This window comes from Mustela lutreola, chromosome 1 (assembly GCF_030435805.1).
Source record: "Mustela lutreola isolate mMusLut2 chromosome 1, mMusLut2.pri, whole genome shotgun sequence".
NCBI lineage: Eukaryota > Metazoa > Chordata > Mammalia > Carnivora > Mustelidae > Mustela > Mustela lutreola.
Genome location: NC_081290.1, coordinates 33,210,878 through 33,230,938, shown reverse-complemented (window position 1 = coordinate 33,230,938; position 20,061 = coordinate 33,210,878). Strand labels below are relative to the sequence as shown.

The following is a 20,061-nucleotide window of genomic DNA, read 5'->3' as shown; positions in this document are numbered from 1 at the left end:
TGTAAATAAATATATATTGTAGCTCTTCTTCACTTGTCTTCCACTGTTAGTGCCAATAATAACTGCTGTTGCTTTCCTGTTTCCCAGACTCTCTAGTTGATTTTATCCTCATTTTGGTAGCTAGTTAATTTGCAGAACAATTCAGTACAAGCCAGTGAGAAGACAGAGAAATCATTTTTATTTTCTAAAACAAAAGGACCATGTAGTATGAAAAGATTCCATTTCTGAGGATGGAACTCTCTTGGAATGGAACTTCTTCCATGCTTATCCGTTTGTCTTTGCACGTTTGAAGTAATTGTAGGTGATGAGCTTCCACAGTTCTGCATGTTTCTTAAAATACCTGAAATATGAATGAGTCTTACTCATTTCAAATGTACATCTCAAGACTAAACCAGCGTTCTCTGATATTCACTGTGATCCAGAATATTTCTAAAAGTTCTGAGTGTTTTTCTGGTTGACCTTACCATTTTAGACATTTCTTAGACAGATTATCACCTAGCAAAATCTTAGGCTTAAGGAAAGTGTCACTTGATGATAAGTCATCTATTAATAGATTATTTTCCTTTGGATAATAATAAAAGTAGTCAAATCAAACTTACATAAGTTTTTGTTTTGAGAGTTTTACATTGTTTTAATTAGTTAAATTAATTCATTTAAATTAAATAACATGCCAAGAAATAAATACTTTCCCACTAATATTTCTGTTTTCTATAGGATTATTTATACATGTATATTTTTAAATAATAATTAGGGAAATTTGGATTTTTAAAGAATAGTATTTGATTTTGAACTCTAATTACAAGCCTCCTAGTGGATTATATTTTACAAATGGATCATTTTTTTCTTCTTTTTTTAAAATTTTTAATTTTTTATTAACATATAATGTATTTTTAGCCCCAGGAGTGCAGATCTGTGAATCACCAGGTTTACACACTTCACAGCACTCACCATAGCACATACCCTCCCCAATGTCCATCGCCCACCAGCCTCCCCTCCCTTCCTCTCTTCTGCAACCCTGTTTGTTTGGTGAGATTAAGAGTCTCTTGTGGTTTGTCTCCCTCCCGATCCCATCTTGTTTCATTTTTTCCCTCCCTACCTGCCAAACCCCAATGTTGCCTCTCAAATTCCTCAAATCTGGGAGATCATATGATAATTGTCTTTCTCTGATTAACACCCTGTAGTCAACTGGATCATTTTTAATACCTTAGCACAGATTAGTTTTTTTACTTTTTCAGTGTTATAGTCTAAGTGTTACTAAAACTAGTATGTAAATTGTCTTCTTTTTTTAGTAAAATGTATGTTCTATCAGGCATTAAGAGAGTTAAATTTAGTACTGACATTTGATCTTTGGGATAAAAAGACTTAATTATAAAAGCCTTGTATGTAAAATTTATTATAAAAATTTAAAATATATTTATGGATGTCTGTTTTGTAAATACAAACCCACACATTCATAGATAATAAATCAACTCTTCTCACTGGTTCTGGGAGAGAATTAAGACCTAACAACGTAAGGCAAAGTTTAGAATCACCTGGAGGGCTTGGGAAGACCAAGAATGTTGGTCCCAACTCTGGACTTTCTGACTCAGAAAGTCTTAGGTGAGGCCTAAGAACTTCATTTTTAGCAAGTTCTCAAGCGATGCTGTTGCAGCTGCTGGTAAATAGCTGTACTTTGAGGACTACTGCTCTAAGTTATCTGTAGCATGCAATAAATTAACTTCTCCCCTTTGTATCTGGAATGCTACTAGCTATGTATCATCCTTGGTTAAATGAAAAGAGAGATCCAGATCATTTTTTGTATGGCTTCATTCTCTCACAGACTCTTGAGAAGAATAAGAGACAAAAAGTGGTCCCTTTTCAGCTGTTGATCTCACAGTGTTGCCAGCGTGGGACAGGAAAAGTGCTACTGATACATTAAAAAGAAATGGATTTTGTTATATTAGTAGTATGTATATGATGTCTCTAAAATGCTCTGAACCCTAACTCATGTAATGACCATATGCAAGAATTAGATCTTGAATAATTAAACCACATAATACGCCTGTGTATTGTGAAGCGTATGTAGCATCCCCATTTTGTAGTATAGTAAACTTATTAGGAGAAAGTCATTAAAGGAATTAGGAATGTATCTCAGGTCCTTTGTTTTACTAATTCTGGTTCTTTACTGACTAAAGCTTATTGAAACAATAGAAAATGTGAATTTACTGACTTCTCCTGTCCTTTATTTAGGTAATCCTCTGTATGACAGCCTAGGTTCTTTGGGTGTGGGCACGTTATTAGGCATGGTCTCAGCATTCCTCATCTACACCAACACGGAAGCGCTCTTAGGGCGATCCATCCAGCCAGAACAAGTACAGCGGCTTACTGAACTCCTGGAGAACGACCCATCAGTAAGGTTAGCTTATTCCAGTGATGCTGCTAAGGTTTCCAAAACATACTAAGAAATAGAAATGCTTGGCTTTTAAAAACTTCCGGAAGGGTTTGTGTCTCCCTAACTTTTAGATAGAACTTTTTAATCTATGACTTTTCAGACTTGTAACCTTAAAAGAAAATAAGTGAAAACATTTAGGAAGCTCCCTGTTTTCTTTTAAATTCTGTATATCTTTAACTTTTAAAATAAGGAACAGTTAGATAATGTAGTGGGAACAGAAGTTTACAAGCGATTGTCTCCTTAACGTAGAACCACTGTCGTGGAACCTTTGTATTTACTCTTGCCTCGTATTTGTATTATAATTACAAATTGCTATATTAAATTTAAGAAGATTTTTACTCAACGGGGAAGTGATTATCAAATTGAATATAAGTTATACTCCTTTTGAAAATAGACGTTTTGTTTTAGCTCATTTTACAAGTTTTTCTTTACAATCTTTATCTTTTAAATGATGTAAAAATGAAGAACTGAAGGAGGATCTGGCTGGCTTAGTCAGTAGAGCATGCAGCTCTTGATCTCAGAGTTGTAAGTTCCAGCCCCACCTTGGGGGGGAAAAAAATGAAGAACTGAAGACTTAGGAGATAACAGAATCAGAGTTCTAATTAGTACTTTATAGGAAATTCAAGTTTCAGAGTGACATGGAGGGAATAAGCCTTTAAAATCCCAATTTTCTACTAGCTACATATGTGTTAAACTTTAAAAGAATGTATTTTTCTTCTGTGTTATAACCAGATTTTTTTTTTTTAAGATTGTTTATCTGAGAGAGAGAAAACACAAATTGGGGAGGGGCAGAGGGAAAGAATCTCAGGCAGACTCCCCTCCAAGCATAGAGCCCAGACACGGGGCTTGATCCCACAACCATGAGATCATGACTTGAACACCTAACAGACTTGAGCCACCCAGGCACCCCTTAAAACCAGAATCTTTAAGTCTTTGAAGAATGACCTGTATATCCAAATCAGTAAAACAAATGAGTAAAATAATACTAGATTTATATTCTAAGCCCTATATTTTTAATCTGGAAAAGTAGTTACCATATTAGATTAGACTAGAAGTTGAGTATTCTTAGAATTAGTATTAGGCTTAGTACTTGATTAATCCATGTTAATATCCTTTTCCCGCATTGGGCTCTCTGCTCAGCAGGGAGCCTGCTTCCTGCTCTCTCTCTGCCTGCCTCTCTGCCTACTTGTGATCGCTCTCTGTCAAATAAATAAATAAAATCTGAAAAAAAAATAGGCTTTTACAGTTATGAATTTCCCTCTGAACATTATTTTATACTGTATTAGTCCAATAATGAAATTCATAATATTTTGTTAGGATTGAGGTAGATAAGCTTTTTAAAAATGAAAAAATTATATAGCTTCTTGCCTATCTGGACAAGTTTTGATTCATTGGGTATATATAACTTTGTAAGTATTAAATCATTCATACTTTAATCATTGATAAAGATGCTTTTTTATTTCTATCTAAAGAATTTTAGACTCACTATTTACTGATTTGCTCAGGATCACTCAGAAATTAGGGTCAAATGTTTTGAGTATTTGAAGCTCATTTAGGCATGTTTTCCTATAGCTTTCTATATCACTAGGATTCAGAGTATTTTGTTATTTTATATATACCATAAAGAAAAGATGTTAATAGTGGTTATCATAGAAAGAAAAGAATTTCTCAACAGTTTTCTAAGGAAGATTCATTACTGAGGGCTAGGGAAGAAGGGATGAAAAGTAGTTACAACACTAGGACATTTCTGGGAGGCATAGTATAATGGAGCATTGAGTATGGGTGTCTGAAGATCTGGAGGTGAGTCCTGCCTCTGCTGTTAACTAGCTAAATTACCTTAGGCAAGTCACTTAGGCCCCTCTAGGGCTATTTTATAATCTGTAAGGTAAATTTATCTACTTCCCTGAATTCCATTCATTAAATGCCTGCCATGTAGTTGCTACCATATTAAACATTGTGTGTATGTGTTGGCTCATTATTCCCCATATCAGATCCAATTAGTTAGTCATCACTAACCTCATTCTAATAGAGTGCTTCACTATTGTATGAAGACTTCTAAAGAAGCTTTGAAGAAAAGGAATTATGAGACAAAATTACAACATTGTAGAAAAGCAATTTAGAGTTCATTTTGTTAATCCACAAACTATGCAATTCATGTAAATACAGGCCATAGAATAATATTTTTTAAGTTTGCGTCTTTGTATGGCATTACACACAAATAGCTAAATGGACATTTGGGAATTTATAGATGGCACTTAATGGTGAATACTCTGAAAGCCATCTTGGTCCATCACTGATGGAAAAAAATAAGAATTCTGTACTTTGTGCCATTAAAATGTATATGTGTGCATATATGAATTTGTATGCATTGTTATTCATTGCAGGGCAATTCATGACGTTAAAGCCACAGATCTGGGATTAGGGAAAGTAAGATTTAAGGCAGAAGTAGATTTTGATGGACGAGTTGTTACAAGATCGTATTTGGAAAAGCAAGATTTTGACCAAATGTTACAGGTAAGTTTATGTATTTATTGTTTTCTTGTCAAAGTTAGAAAAATTACTTTAAAAAAAAAAAAGATTTTATTTATTTATTTGACAGAGAGATGACAAGCAGGCAGAGAGGCAGGCAGAGAGAGAGAGAGGAGGAAGCAGGCTCCCTGCTGAGCAGAGAGCCCGACGTGGGACTCGATCCCAGGACCCTGAGATCATGACCTGAGCTGAAGGCAGTGGCTTAATCCACTGAGCCACCCAGGCGCCCCAGAAAAATTACTTTTTAAGTAAACAAAATAAAACTTTTACAGGTCTTAAAGTTACTTCTGCTTTCAACTTCTTAGGGTTCCAAAATCTGACAGCCATTTTATTTGCTCTAGAGTGGGTCTGAGGAGACAGCAGCGGAGCAAAGTACTATTCAAGTGCTTGTCATGGGCTAGGCGTTTTACATGTGTTTTCTAGTATACTCTCAACAACTCTGTGAGGTAAAGAAATAATACTCAGTTTTATATGTAGGCAAATTAAGACACAGAAGGATTAAGTAACTTGTCTAAAATTGCAGAGCCATAATATGGAGTCAGATGTGAATGTAGAGCTCTGTGATTCTACATCCCATGCTTTTATATTAAGAATTAAATTTAAAAGAGAATTGAGAGGATAATATAATGAACAGTGCAAAGTTCATTTTATATTACCACTTGCCTTTATCAAATCTTAACATTTTATTCTACTGTGTTTGCTTAGGATCTTCAAAAAAGAAATGAATTGTTATAAAAACAGGTGAAGACCTTGTTTTCTCCTTTTAGATCTATTCTTCTTCCTCCATCCCTAGAACTAAAAATTGTCTTGAATTTAGTAGTCATTTCCATTCAGTTTTTATACTTTTCAACAGATTTTTCTTAGCACTCTAAGTATATAGTAACATTTTGAATATTTCAAAATTGATATAAATGATATCATACCATCTGATTCTGATTTCCTCTATAGTTTGCTTAACAGCATGGTTTTGAGGGGCACCTGGGTGGCTCAGTCTTTAAGCCTCTGCCTTTGGCGTCCTGGGATGAGCCCTGCGTCTGGCTCCCTGCTGGTCAGGAAGCCTCCTTCTCCCTCCCACTCCCCCTGCTTGTGTTCCCTCGCTCATTGTATCTCTCTGTGTCAAATAGCTAAATCTTAAAAAAAAAAAAAAATAAACACAACTCAGCATGGTTTTGAAATTCCTTCATATTATTGTATATGTATACACATACACACACATACACACACACAAGTCTAGTTCATTTATTTTTTTTTTGTTCATTTATTTTAATTTCTATGTGATATTCTATGAATATAGTGCAGTTTATTTATCCAGTCTTCATTTGATGCATATTTATTTCCACAATGGCATTCTCTTATGTTTTCTGTTCAGACATGTAAGAATTTCTTTAGGATACTGTACAGCTAGATTTGAAATAGTTGGGCTAGACTTGGCGCATCTGGGCGGCTCATTTGGTTAAATGTCAGCTCTTGATTTTGGCTCAGGTCTTCATCTCATGTTGGGCTCCATGCTGGGTGTGCTTACTTAAAAACAGAACAAAACAAACTTACTTTCATCTTCCCTAGGTGGCAGATTGTGCTCCAAATTGTGTCAATTTAATTTCCACCATCAGTACATCAAAGTTTCTGTTGCTTCCATTCTTACTAGATGGTATTATACTGACAGTTTTAAATTTTTGTCGTTATGATAGATATGAAACTGATGATTTATATGTAATTATAATTTCTGTCCCCCCCTCGTAGTAACAGTGAGGTTATTAAACATTTAAATTTATTGACCATTGGGATTTCCTATACTGCTTGTTTTTTTAGTTAATTTCTTATTCTGAAAAATTAATAAACATTTTCTTTTTAATATGCTGGACACTGATCCTTCCTCGGTTGTGAAATGCAAATAGCTTTTTTTTTTTTTAAGATTTTATTTATTTATTTGACAGAGTGAGAGATCACAAGTAGGCAAAGAGGCAGGCAGAGAGAGAGGAGGAAGCAGGCTTCCTGCTGAGCAGAAAGCCCAATGCAGGGCTTGATCCCAGGACCCTGAGATCATGACCTGAGCCGAAGGCAGAGGCTTTAACCCACTGAGCCACCCACGCGCCCCATGAAATGCAAATATCTTTTACTGTGTGGTTAACCATTTCACTTTGTTATTGGACAGAAGGTTTATTGTGTTTTTTAAAACTTACAATCTTTTTCTTTAGGCTTTTAATTATCTTGCTTGAGAAATACTTCTTTATTCCAGTATCATAAAAATATTCCTTTTTCTTCTAAATGTTTTGTGGTTTGTTTTCTACCCTTAGTTTTCGAATTCGCTTAGAATTATTTTTTTGTTTAATGATCTGAGATAGAGGTTTAATCTTTTTTTCCTATAGAAAAAGAATTGTCCTTGCACTGTTTATTGAAGAATAGTCTGTTCTTTTCCCACTAATTTTGTAATGCTATCTTTGTGAAGTATTATACTTAATTTTTTGTTGAATTAAATTTTTTTGGAACTAGGTGGTTCATCACCTTCAGCGTGAAAGTTTTTTGCTAAATTTAATGGTGTTTGTTAAAATTTTTTAAAGAACTCATCGGTATACTAATACGATTTTTTAAAAAGTTATTTTGTTTTCCTGTTGTTTTCTTTATAGGAAATTCAAGAAGTGAAAACTCCTGAAGAACTAGAGACCTTTATGCTTAAACATGGAGAAAACATTATTGATACTTTAGGAGCTGAAGTAGATAGACTTGAGAAAGAACTAAAAGTAAGATGTAATCATAATAATCATAATGCTGACTCTTAAGTACTTACTCTGTGTCAGAACACTGTGCTGATTGTATCATATGTGTACTTCTCTCAGTAACCTCATGGTTTGTGGTTGTGAACAAGAAAAATCACTGGGTTCAAGGAAGTTGGGTAATTTACTCAAGGAAGTAGGGAATTGGGCATTTATTGGTCAGTTCCAGATTCTGTACTTTCAACCACTATTCGATAGTGCCTGCTTAGTTTCTAAAGTAGCTAAAGGTTTTGTGTTTGTTCTGAAATAAAAAGCATTTTGAAAGTTTCTAGAGAAATGGAAACTAGATTCTCTTCAAAAGTTTGAAAAAACAGAATGTGACCTTGAATATCCACAATCTTCCTTTTACTCCATCTGTCATTATTTTATATTTTCTTTTTGCTTCTGTTCAGTTGGAGATCATTACAACCTATTGGTTTTTTACTGAAATATTACCTGATAAGACTATCTTTAAAACTCTCAGTATTCTCAAATTGTCATTTATTGACTCTTGAGTTCAAGTTATTGGAAAAAATAAAACTTATAAATGATCTTGAACATACATAGCTTGTTGAAGGCAGTGCATTTTCTTCAGCTGCTGTTTGTTAAACACTGAAGGCAAATAACAAAAATTGAAGGGCAGCATTTCTGTCACTACTTACTATTTTTTCTTTTAGACTCTAGTTACCAGAGTAATAGAAGCACTTCAAATAATATGATTGTGTTTATGTTAATATAATAGTTTACAACATGATTCTCAAGTTTGTAGATGAGCAGTTCTCAAATATTTTCATCTTTAAGATTCTTTATATTCTTAAAAATTATTCAGGACCCAGAGAGCTTTTATTGATTTGAATTAATATTTATTGATATTTATTAAATCATAAATTAAAATTGAGAGCTCTAAAAATATTCATTTAAAAAACCATAATAAACTGGGGCGCCTTGGTGACTCAGTGGGTTAAAGCCTCTGCCTTTAGCTCAGGTCATAATCCCATTGTTTTGGTTGAAGAATAAGAAGAAAAGGGAAAAGGGAAGAATCTTTAAAAGTATTCTTAATGTGTTTTCAGATAATTGTGATACTCTTTTTGGATATGATACCAATACCTGACAACTCTTAGCCTCTTGAAGCTTAGTTGCAATGTGGAATCCTCAACTGTATCAGAGAAGTTTCACGTACTGTTTGTGAAGTTAGGGGGCACAGTCCACAAGATTACCCTAATTTCTGACACCAGTTGCAAATTTCAAGGGGTTCCTCATGTCACCCTCAGGTTTGATAATTCATGAAAAGGACACAAAACTTACTGAATGCTTTTATTTATTTATTTATTTTTAAAGATTATTTATTTGAGAGAAGGAGAGAGAGCATGGCCAGGAGAGGGAGAGAGAATCCCAAGCAGACTCTACACTGAGTGGGGAGCCCAACTCAAGGCTTGATCTTAGCACGCTCAGGTCATGACCTGAACTGAAATAAGAATCGAGTGCTTAACTGACTGCACTGCCCAGACACCCCCACTGAATGCCTTTAGACTCATGGTTATGATTTAATACAGTGAAAGGACACAGATTAAAACTAGCCAAGGGAAGAGATACATAAGACAGCGTTCTAAACACAGAGTTTCAGTTGTCCTCTCCCCATGGAGTCATGGACAGTGTTATTTTCTGACAATGATGTGTGACAGTTTGCACAGAGTATTGTCAACCAGGGAAGCTTAACCGAGCCTTGGTGTCCAGAGATTTTACTGGGGCTCCTTTGTTGACTGCTTGGCTGGTCAACCTTTCATCTCTGGCCACTGCAAGGAAAAGCCCGCATTTTTTGTCTCCAGTCCCTTGTGGATATAGAACATATACTGTGTGGCCAAAGATAAAGACAAAATTAATCAGGGCATTCCAAGGGCCTAGAGATCACCTCCCATAGCCAAGGGCCAAAGCCAGATGTCTCTCTAGGTATGATTAATTATCGCTATACACTATTACTTTAAAATCTATTAGTCTGTCTTTGTACTTTGAATCTTTTAACCCATGCATGATTCTGGAATGTTATGAATTGGCCAGTTAGAAATACTGATTCACTGAATTTGTACATATCTTTCAAATGGTGATATATTTCTAAGTATTGGGAAGCTGTCGGGGTCGTAGTGGTAAGATAGAAGTTTTTCAGTATTCTGATTTTCATTAGAAACCTTGCATTTTACCATTAGCAACAAATATTATTGTTTTCCTTGAAGTAACAAATTTATTTTGTTCACTTTTAAAGAAGATCTCTGCCAAATACCCAAATTTGAATAATCATAGTTTGTTAGTTTTTCTTTCAAGTAAAACTGGGTTTTAGATAAGCTCACCTTTTTTTTTTTTTAAAGTAGGCTCCATGTTCAGTGTGGGGCTTGAACTCTTAAACCCTGAAATCAGGAGTTACATACTCCACCAACTGAATCACCCAGGAGCCCCTAAATGGTGTTTAGATTAAAAAGCATCTCCCTCAACCCATAATTCAAGCAGTCACAGAGGCGCTTTTCCTTGTGAGACTTCAGAAGCAGAGGGGCTTTCGAAACACTTTCCATTTTGTCATGGAATATCTTATTTATTTTTTAAAGATTATATTTATTTGTTTGAGAACAAGAGTGCATGAGCAAGTGCAAGTGTGGGGAGGAGCAGAAGGGGAGGGAGAGGGAAAGAATCTCAAGCCGACTGTGCTGAATGCAGGGCCCACCAAAGGTGGATCCCCCAGCCCCAGAGTCACCCCCTGAGCCTCACCACCCAAGTTGAAACCAAGTCGGTGGCTCAACCAACTGGGCCATCCAGGTGATGCTTCACAGACCATTTTAAAAAATATTCTCAAGGGTTGAGGTTTAGTAAACCAATGTTTTTACTACTTTATGAAGGGTATTTACTTTTTCATTAAGGACATTTTGGTTTTTTTATTTTATTTTTTTTTTAAAGATTTTATTTATTTATTTGTCAGAAAGAGAGAGAGAGAGAAAGCACACAAGCAGGCAGAGAGGCAGGCAGAGGCGGAGAGAGAGGCAGGCTCCCCACTGAGCAAGGAGCCAGATGTGGGACTCGAGCCCAGGACCCTGGGATCATGACCCGAGCCGAAGGCAGCAGCTTAATCCACTGAGCCACCCAGGCGCCCCACATTTTGTTTTTTAGATATTATTTATTTTAGAGAGAAAGAGAATGTGAGTGAGGGGAGGGGCAGAGGGAGAGAGAGAGAAGGAATCCCAAGCAGACTCTGTGCTGAGTGCGGAGTCCGACTGGGAGCTCAGACCCAAGACCCTGAGATCATGACCTGAGCCAAAATCAAGAATCAGATGCTTAACCAACTGAGCCACCCAGGCACCCTGATCATGAAGGGCATTCTAAAGTGAAACTGGCTTTTTTTTTTTTTTTTTTTTTTTAAATTACGTGTCTGACAATAAAGAAGCCCAGTGACTGTCTGGTTTGGTGCCAGTTGCCTTAAATTGTGCAAAGATGCCATCAGATTTATCTGCCATTGCTTTGATATGTCATCAGAGGAAATACCAGCATAGTTTATTATTTATTTGAAGGAGAATGAGTGAGAGAGAGCATGAGAGAGGAGAAGGTCAGAGGGAGAAGCAGGCTCCCCAGGGAGCTGGGAGCCCGATGTGGGACTTGATCCTGGAAGTCCGGGGTCATGACCTGAGCCGAAGGCAGTTGCTCAACCAACTGAGCCACCCAGGCACCCAATACCAGCCTAGTAAAGGCAAATAACATCAGTGGTTATTATGAAAATAGTTTTGACCTTGGAAGCCCCCTTGACAAAGTTTCAGGGGTTCCTCGGTGGCTCAGTTGGTTAAGCGACCAACTCTTGATTTCTGCTCAGGGTGGTAAGATTGAGCTCGGTGTCCCAGTTAGCGTCCAGGCTCTGCACTCAGCGTGGAGTCTGCCTGAGATTCCTTCTCCCTCTCCCTCTGCCCTTCCCCCTGCTCGTGCACATTCTCAAGTGTGTGCACACGCTCTCAATAAAACAAACAGACATATCTTTAAAAGAAAGAAAAGGTTTCAGGATCTTTGGGCCACACTTTGAAAAATCACTTTTCTAAACATAATGCCAGGTGACTATTTTTGTGCAGGGTGAAATGAGACTAAATAATCTTTGCTTTTCCCATTCTGTTTGTTTTTATTTCCCTGACATGGATAAAATAATGGACTTTTAGACTAAATCTTTATTTTATCTTTAATAGGAACAATAAGTCAGAAACCAGGTTTGAGTTAACAAATTGGTCATTCTTATATTTACTTTTATCACAATCAGGTAAATTTATTATTTTTGTCTAGCTAACTGTGTGCTTTAATTAGAAGCTATTAAATCTTTAAGAGACTAAACTAATCCGTACGTGTTTTTGAAATATAAGTCTCTCAAACCAGGAAACGAAGTTAACTTATACCTTTAAGTTGAAAACCTCTCTGACTAAGGTAATAAGGTGTAATTTATCTTTTTTAAAAAAGATATTATTTGGGGCGCCTGCGTGGCTCAGTGGGTTAAAGCCTCTGCTGTAAGCTCAGGTCACGATCCCAGGGTCCTGGGATCGAGCCCCGCATTGGGCTCTCTGCTCGGTGGGGAGCCTGTTTCCCTCTCTCTGCCTGCCTGCCTCTCTGCTTACTTGTGATCTCTGTCTGTCGAAAAAATAAATAAATAAAAATAAAAAGATATTATTTATTTATTTGTTAGAGAGTGAGAGAGAGGGCAAGAGAGATAGAGAGCATGAGCAGAGGGGAGAGGGATAGAGGGAAAAGCAGGCTCTCCACTGAGCAGGGAGCCTGATGTAGGACTCAATCCCAGGACCTTGGGATCATGACCTGAGCTGAAGGCACATGCTTAACCAACTAAGCCACCCAGATCTCCCTAATTTATCTTAAAGTTCTTCATAGTTGAGGCACCAAACCAACAGAGTGCATGAATTTAATTCTTGTTTCTTGTTAGGAAAAATAGCTGATTTTCTTTTGAAAACTGAAACTTTGGCATATTTCTTTCTTTTTCGTATCTAAGCTTGGTTGCCTTCTAGGTTTAAATTTAATAATTATTCAATTATTTTGGAAGATCAGCCTCAGTGATAAAATTTAGCAGTATGGCCATCTCTTTTGAGTAATGCCATCGATCTCATTATTAGAATGGATGGTATTTTTGGCATAAAATCTATAGCATGAAGAATAATAGAAGCTAATTTATAAAGTCCCATATTATAAATATGAAATATATTTTGTTTTTATTTTGAAGTTCTTTGAACTGCTAATTTAATTTTTTTTTTTTGTTCTACCTCTATGTCATTCTGTGGCTAGACTCTTCTCCTATCCCTCCATGAAGTTTTTTTTGTGTTTGGGAGGCAACAGTTCTGTTGGGAATTAATTTAGTGGGAAGATGCCATAGTATTTGCAAATTCCTAATAAGTAGTATTCCAGTTAAATGTTCTGCTCTTTAGTCCATCTTTTGCTTCTTGAATTGCATGCTCTTATAGCATTTTCTTGAGTCTGCAGCATTGCAAAATAAGTTATACAATGTGGTTTTCATCTCTCCATAGAGAGTTTTGAAATAAATTTGTGGTATGCAAAATGTTCAAGTTGGATACTGGCTAGGACATAATAAATCAATAAATATTTGTTGAGGGATGCCTGGGTAGCACAGTCTGTTGGGCATCTGACTTTTGGTGGCTCAGATCATGATCTCGGGGTCGTGGGATCGAGCCTCACATCAGGCTTTGATGTGAGACGGAGAGATTCTCTCTCCTTTCCTCTGCCCCTCCTGCTCGTGCTCTCTCTCTCAAATAAATAAATAAATCTTTTTAAAAAGTTAAGTATTGAAAAAAATGAATGAAAATTGTAAGTTGAACACCACTTATTGATTTTCGTTTCTATTTAACAAAATTTATTGTTTCTGCTATGTACATGATCTCTTATTAGTCACTAAATATTAAAATTTAAGGATATTCTATTTTTTTTCATTCATTCATTCAGCAAATATATTGTGTGTTTCTTTTTGTATTTGGCACATTAAATTTTAGGAATTTGATAGTTTTCTCTCTAAAAACTTGATTTTAAAACAGACTACATCAGCTTTTTACTTTTTCTTGAGATTAAATTTTTATTGGTACACATTTGTTACATAGTGTTTTTTTAGATAGAATATTTTCAAATTTTTCATTAATAGCTAAACTTTTTCAAGTCATATTAGGATGGTTAGGGAGGATTGGGAAGGGAAAATAAAATTGAGTTTCATTTCTCTTTGAGGAAAAGGAAATCTTTTTCGTTCTTTAATGAGTTTAGGGAATTCTAAATAGAGCAAATAGTTTAAGGTAAAGAGAGCATTGAGAACAAAAGGGTACACCTGTGTCTGGGGGGGCCCTGGCCATTCTTGCATTAAGATCCAAGAGGAAAGAACCCTCAAGTATAGTTGAACAAAACTAGTTATAAGAAAAATCTCAGTGTACACTCAGTAGAATGCTCTAACTGGAGCTCAATTCCAGTATTACATCAGATTTTTGTCTTTATACTCAAATTCCTTTAATACAGGGAATATGCAAATGTTCCTAGGATATTATTTTTTTTTTAAGTTAGGAATTATTAATCCTGATTGACTATCAGAATCCCTTAGAAGAGTTTTTCCTCCCATGTTGATTTATCTATCCATTTGTTTAATATTTATTTAAGTAATCTCTCCATCTAACGTGGGGCTCGAATTCATGACCCCCAGATCAAGAGTCACACGCTCTCCCAACTGAGCCAGTCTCACCATCCTCAATCCTTTGGCTCAGAGATAACCATGTTAATATTTTTTATATTTTGTACCATATTTCTATATGAAAGTCTTAAGCTCCTCATGATTTAAACATTATTTATTTCCTCTTTAATAGATGTAAGGTATATAATTAGTTTTATACATTCTCTCTGCTCTCCCTTTTCACAATGTCATTCTGTTCCATCTTACTACATTTTTAAATTACCCCACAGATTGAGTTAGGTGTCCTTCCTTTTTGTACTCGTAAAATCCCATTTTTTCTCTTCATTTTTTCTGCCTTGCTCTTCAAGTAGCAGCAGTCTGTTAAAATTGCCTGCTCACCTACCTGCATTTCCTCACCAGACAAGAGTTCATCGAAAACAAGTACCGTTTGTTTCCTCTTCATTGCTACATACTTCAGTGCCTGGCACAGAGTAGGCCCATAATAAAGATATTTTCTGTTGTTAGTGAAATGAAGTCCTTAAGTTAGCATTTAAGATTTTTCACAAGTTGGTTTCTGCGTGCCTTTCCTGCCTCCTTACTGATCCTACCCACTCTGCAACTTCTTTTTTTTCTTTTTTAAGATTTTATTTATTTATTTGACAGACAGGGATCACAAGTAGACAGAGAAGCAGGCAGAGAGAGGAGGGGAGGCAGGCTCCCTGCTGAGCAGAGAGCCCGACGAAGGGCTCAATCCCAGGACCCTGGGATCATGACCTGAGCCAAAGGCAGAGGCTTTAACCCACTGAGCCACCCAGACACCCTCACTGCAACTTCTGTGGCTAACTGTACCATGCTGCCAGTGCATGCTTCTTGGGCTCCCTGACTTTGCTGTCTGGTCCTCTTCATCATCTCTCTAGAAAAGTCACTACTTTCAAGTCTTGTTTAGATATTACATCCTTAGTGAAGTCTTGCTGGACCTCACGAGTTAAAGTAATAGACCTGACATTTTTGTTCCCAGAGTTAGCATCATAGTACATTGTAATGCTTAAGAGCTTGGAGTCTGGAATCTATCCTGGCTTCGTCGCTCACTTCTAGCTCCTTAAGTTTGGGCAGGCTAGTTAATTTCTTCAGACTTCTGTTTTCCCCCATGGAAAATGGAAATGATTGAGTTAGTAGAGGGCTTTAAAACACACACATGCATGTGAAGCCCCTTCCTTAGCACAGTACTTGGCCAAACAAAAGTAACTACCCCTCAGTGTTAACTGTCATTATTGTTAATGTTAATGCGCTGGCTCGTAGATGGTTATTGATATACTTGGCTCCCTGGCTAAACTGAGTCTCTCAAGGTCAGGAACAGGCTTATTTAATGATCATAGTTCCACTTTCTAGCACAGTGTGTGGCCCTAAACTATATGGCTCATTGCTAACATATATAGAATAAGTGAATATTTTATTTTCTTTCAGATTATTTCTTCTGATTATTATTATTATTATTGTCTTCCAGTGATTTTTCTTTTTACCCCAAATGAGTATATTGTGGAAGTTTTGCAATACCATATTGTTCATAGTGTGTAATATTCCTCTGTTGATTTTTATCTTGCTAACATACTACCAAGAAATTGTTTGACCATATGGTTTCAGTGGCTTTAGTGATCTAAAGGAATAAAAGGAAGCAAAATTCTCTTATGTTATGAATAATGTGGTGGTGATTTTTTCCTTCCAGAAACGAAATCCTGAAGTGCGACATGTGGATTTGGAGATATTATAGATTTGATGGAATGAATCGCCTTGGAAGGAAGCCTTGGAAACAAGTTTGGTGAGCCTGCTCTCCCACATCGAAGGAGTCCATGCTACTCAGAAGCTGTTTTATTAAGATGGAGGAAATACTTAATGTGAAGGGCAGTTCAGCAGTCTACAGAACTAATACTACTTCATATTTCTGAGAGACATATTACAAGTTGAATCAATTTGGAAATCTTGTTTTTATGTTTCAGTAGAGAACATTTTAGTTGTCTAAATTGTTCATAATTTTTCATTTTACCCCATCAGGGTGTATTGTACCTTGCAATCATGTTTCCTTTCTTCACATTGGTAAGAATAAACAACATCCATAGGATTATAATTTTTAATTTTATGACCACTGAAGATTTCACTCCATCAAAACCCATCAGTCTTGAACATCCTGGCTAAATCTTGGTTTTTAAACAGTCACTCTGTGTTTTTGTTTTTTTTCTTACAGAATGTGGGAATTATTTCTACATAATTCTGCCCTGAGCACTAAGAGGAACACTTTCCTAACCGAGTTATCCACAAATGTTCATTCCAGAAATGGCTTAGTTACTGAATTGAAGGAAGACATGTCAGTCCACTCATAGGCTATAGTAGTTGCCATTTTGTAAAATTTCTATGTCTCCTTAACTTTTTTTCTTTCTTTAGTTTAATTTTTCCAGTGTAGGAGATCCAAAATAACCCTAGATGTTTCCATAGGCCAGTTTGATGGCTGTTTTTGTTTGTTTGTTTTCATGTTTTTCACTGGCTTTGGTGCCATAATGTGTATTTACTAGGAGGTAATGCATTTATAAGCATTTTAACATTCTGTAAAATGGACTAGAAATATTTATAATTTTGCAGACAGGACAGCATTTTATTTTTAATTTATTTAAAAAGGCACTACTCATGTAAATCTGAACCGTGGGGTATTTCTTGCTTTAAGAGAAAGAGAAGTAAATCTCTTCTTATGCAGAAACTTGTGGCCATGATTTTGTATAATGTCATAGTCAATAGTGTGTCTGTAATATGAGTTTTTTGCAGTTACAAATGGGCATTTAACATAATATGTGGCTAAAACATTATGTAATTAAGTAGCTTTCTAGTGATCATCAGGTATCATGGTGAAAAAGCATACAATTCAGTAATGGAAATTTAGTGCAAAACTATAGCTGTGTCTCCATTCATCAAAATTACTTGGGGCACCTTGGTGGTTCAGTGGGTTAAGCCTTTGCCTTCAGCTCACGTCATGATCCAGGGTCCTGGGATCAAGCCCCACATCGGGCTCTCTGCTCAGCAGGGAGCCTGCTTCCCCCCCCACCCCCACTGCCTACTTGTGATCTCTCTGTCAAATAAACAAATAAAATCTTAAAAAAAAAAAAAAAAAAAGGCAAAACAACAACAAAAAACACCCAACTCATACGCACTTTAAATTGTTCAGGTAGCAGAGAGAATTGTCCAGGCAAGACTGATGGCTGGGTGATTTCTTTTGCTGGATAAGTGAGTGTTTGACCTAAGGACCTAACTGTATGAGGTCAGTGTCTAAAAACTTACTTAGATTGAGGTTAATGAATCACAGCAAATTGTAATCCTGGAAACAAAAAATAAACATTTGGTTAAAGGGGTTGTAATGGTAGTTTTTTGATCCAGGAATGTCATTTATTGGAAAATTATGAAAATTTACATAAGTGTACTTTTTTTTTTACCATTACAAAGCATTTTGCATGTACATTTTAAGTGAAATAACATTCCAGTTTTATTTTTGAAGATACAAAATTATTATATACATACATATACACATGTAACACACACAGTTTGATTCTCTTACGGTTTCAAATTCTTTACCCTTTCTTTTTTTTTTAAACTGTTTTTGACCCATTATACTTCACTCCATACTTCTAATGTCTAGTTCCCACTTGTCATTTGTCCCATGTCACTGTCATATGGGAAGGTACATGCAATTTCCTCCCAGTAAAATTACTCTGAAAAACTTCACATAGCTACATGAGAGTAATTAACTCATTTAGAAAAAAATGTTACAGTTGATGTGCACAAGTTATTCTAAATGGTAGATTTTTTAAGGATTCCCTAAGAAACCAATTCCTGATATTTCATTGAGTTTTCTAATCTGATTTTTATTGAAGTCATGCCAGTTCTTAAATAATAATAGAAAGCTTATGTTTGTCTTTTCTTTCCATTTTTGTTCTGTACTAATATTGTAAAGTTTAACATAATTTGACATAAAGACGTATGGCATAATCTAAGAATTTGAGTATTTCTGTGAAAATGTATGCTATCACTGCTCTGTTGTATTTTTTTTTCTCCTTTTAAATTAGAGTCCAGTTTGAATTTTAAAACCAGAGAATTTGGGCCTCTTTTTTTTTCAAAATAAGAGACTATCTGTTCAGGTTTCTTGGTTTTGTGTTTTTCTAAATTAATGATTCTATTTTAAGTCTTGACCTGATGATGCATTCATAGCATTTGAACATGTAAGCATATAAATCTTGATCTTTTCAAAGGAAATAGCTTCCGTGATAAAGTAATTGTGAAAGTAGTGTTGGAGAGTGAGAAGAGCAGTCAGAGCCCTTGACTCCTACTTGCTGACCTCAGGAACTCAAAGGTGAACACATACGCTGTTTTTAGTCCCCGCTGAGAATGGACCTCCAATCAGCTGTAAGTAGTAGGCCCCAAACTGGGTAAGGTGGCACATTTTTAAGATGACGGCAGTTAGGAGAATGAGGGATGGAGACCTATTTTTAAGTTGACCATCTTGGTGGCCAGTAATATCCAATTTTAATGAGCGAGATTTCTGAACGTGTACTAAAGAAACTGAGATAGGATTAGACTGGAAATTTTTCAGATTTTCTTCAAAAACAAAGTTAATCTCTGCATACATACATCCTACCCACACACCAAATAACCCTGAATAACAAAATGGCATAAGACTTGAATTTTGGGCATATGATTTTAGTGTTACCTTAATTGTCCCATAATTTGGAGAATGCTTTTTGCTAAAATTACACCATCTAAAGGAAATGACTTAAGTTTTAAATTTGATAACTTTTTGAGGTAGAATGCTAGAAACTACAGAAAATTGCACAGGCATTTAGAATTTATACTATCTTAGATTGCATTTGTCAAGCTTTGGCATTTCTTTTAAATGTGATGACCCCCAATTTGCCAAACTGTCAGAAGTCAGTGAAGCAAAGAATTGAAGGTAAAATGTTGATTCAAAGTTTGTCTCCCTTAAATCCCTCATCCCTGTGCCTGAAATGGAAATTTGGAAGGCATTTATGTAGAAGATTGGTCTGGCAGCCTTTATATTTGCATTAAGTTTAGTAGCATCTCTAGACTTTGGTTTTATGGAAGAGAAAATTTTTATTTTTATTATACTGTATTTCATCTCTCTGATTTTGCTGGCAGATTAAGACGGCCCTAGCCCCTCAGGATGCTTTTTCCCTAATAAATGTCAGATGTAAGTAAGAGCAGTTCACTTCTTAGTTTGGGTTTGTTCTTTTTTCTTTCCTGATAAATGTCTCATCAACTTAAATCCTCCTTTACCTCATGTACTAATAAGAACTAAACTGTAAACTAAATTGACACATTTTACCTTTAAAATGCCTGTAATTTTGAGCAGAATTTATTATTCATTGAGTATCCTTGTTTGTAAGTTTCCTGGTTTTACAATACCAAAATATAACAACTCAATCATTTTATAACCAGTTTCAGGATAAAGAGAACCGTTAACAACATACCATTAGGAAGAGAACTGTTACTAACATACCATTAGCATATCATATGTTTGGTAAAAGCACAAACTCCAAATGTTATATCCCTTATTGGTATATATTATTGCATTTTGACGAAACTAGATTATTTAAACATGTTAATTAGGTTATTTCTTCTGA

The 20,061-nt window shown here is 35.8% G+C and overlaps 1 protein-coding gene across 3 annotated transcripts in view; it reads left to right on the top strand.

The window, feature by feature from the left end:
- Positions 1–19,646, top strand: part of SLC30A9 (solute carrier family 30 member 9) — an 88,605-nt gene extending 68,959 nt beyond the window's left edge. For all 3 annotated transcript variants that reach the window (XM_059162569.1, XM_059162559.1, XM_059162549.1), the window contains 4 exons: positions 2,230–2,395; positions 4,816–4,945; positions 7,585–7,698; positions 16,110–19,646. In XM_059162569.1, the coding sequence (XP_059018552.1) occupies positions 2,230–2,395; positions 4,816–4,945; positions 7,585–7,698; positions 16,110–16,154 (455 nt within the window). In that variant the 3' untranslated portion in view covers positions 16,155–19,646. The remainder of the gene's footprint in view (positions 1–2,229; positions 2,396–4,815; positions 4,946–7,584; positions 7,699–16,109) is intronic.
- The last annotated feature ends 415 nt before the right edge of the window (positions 19,647–20,061 follow it).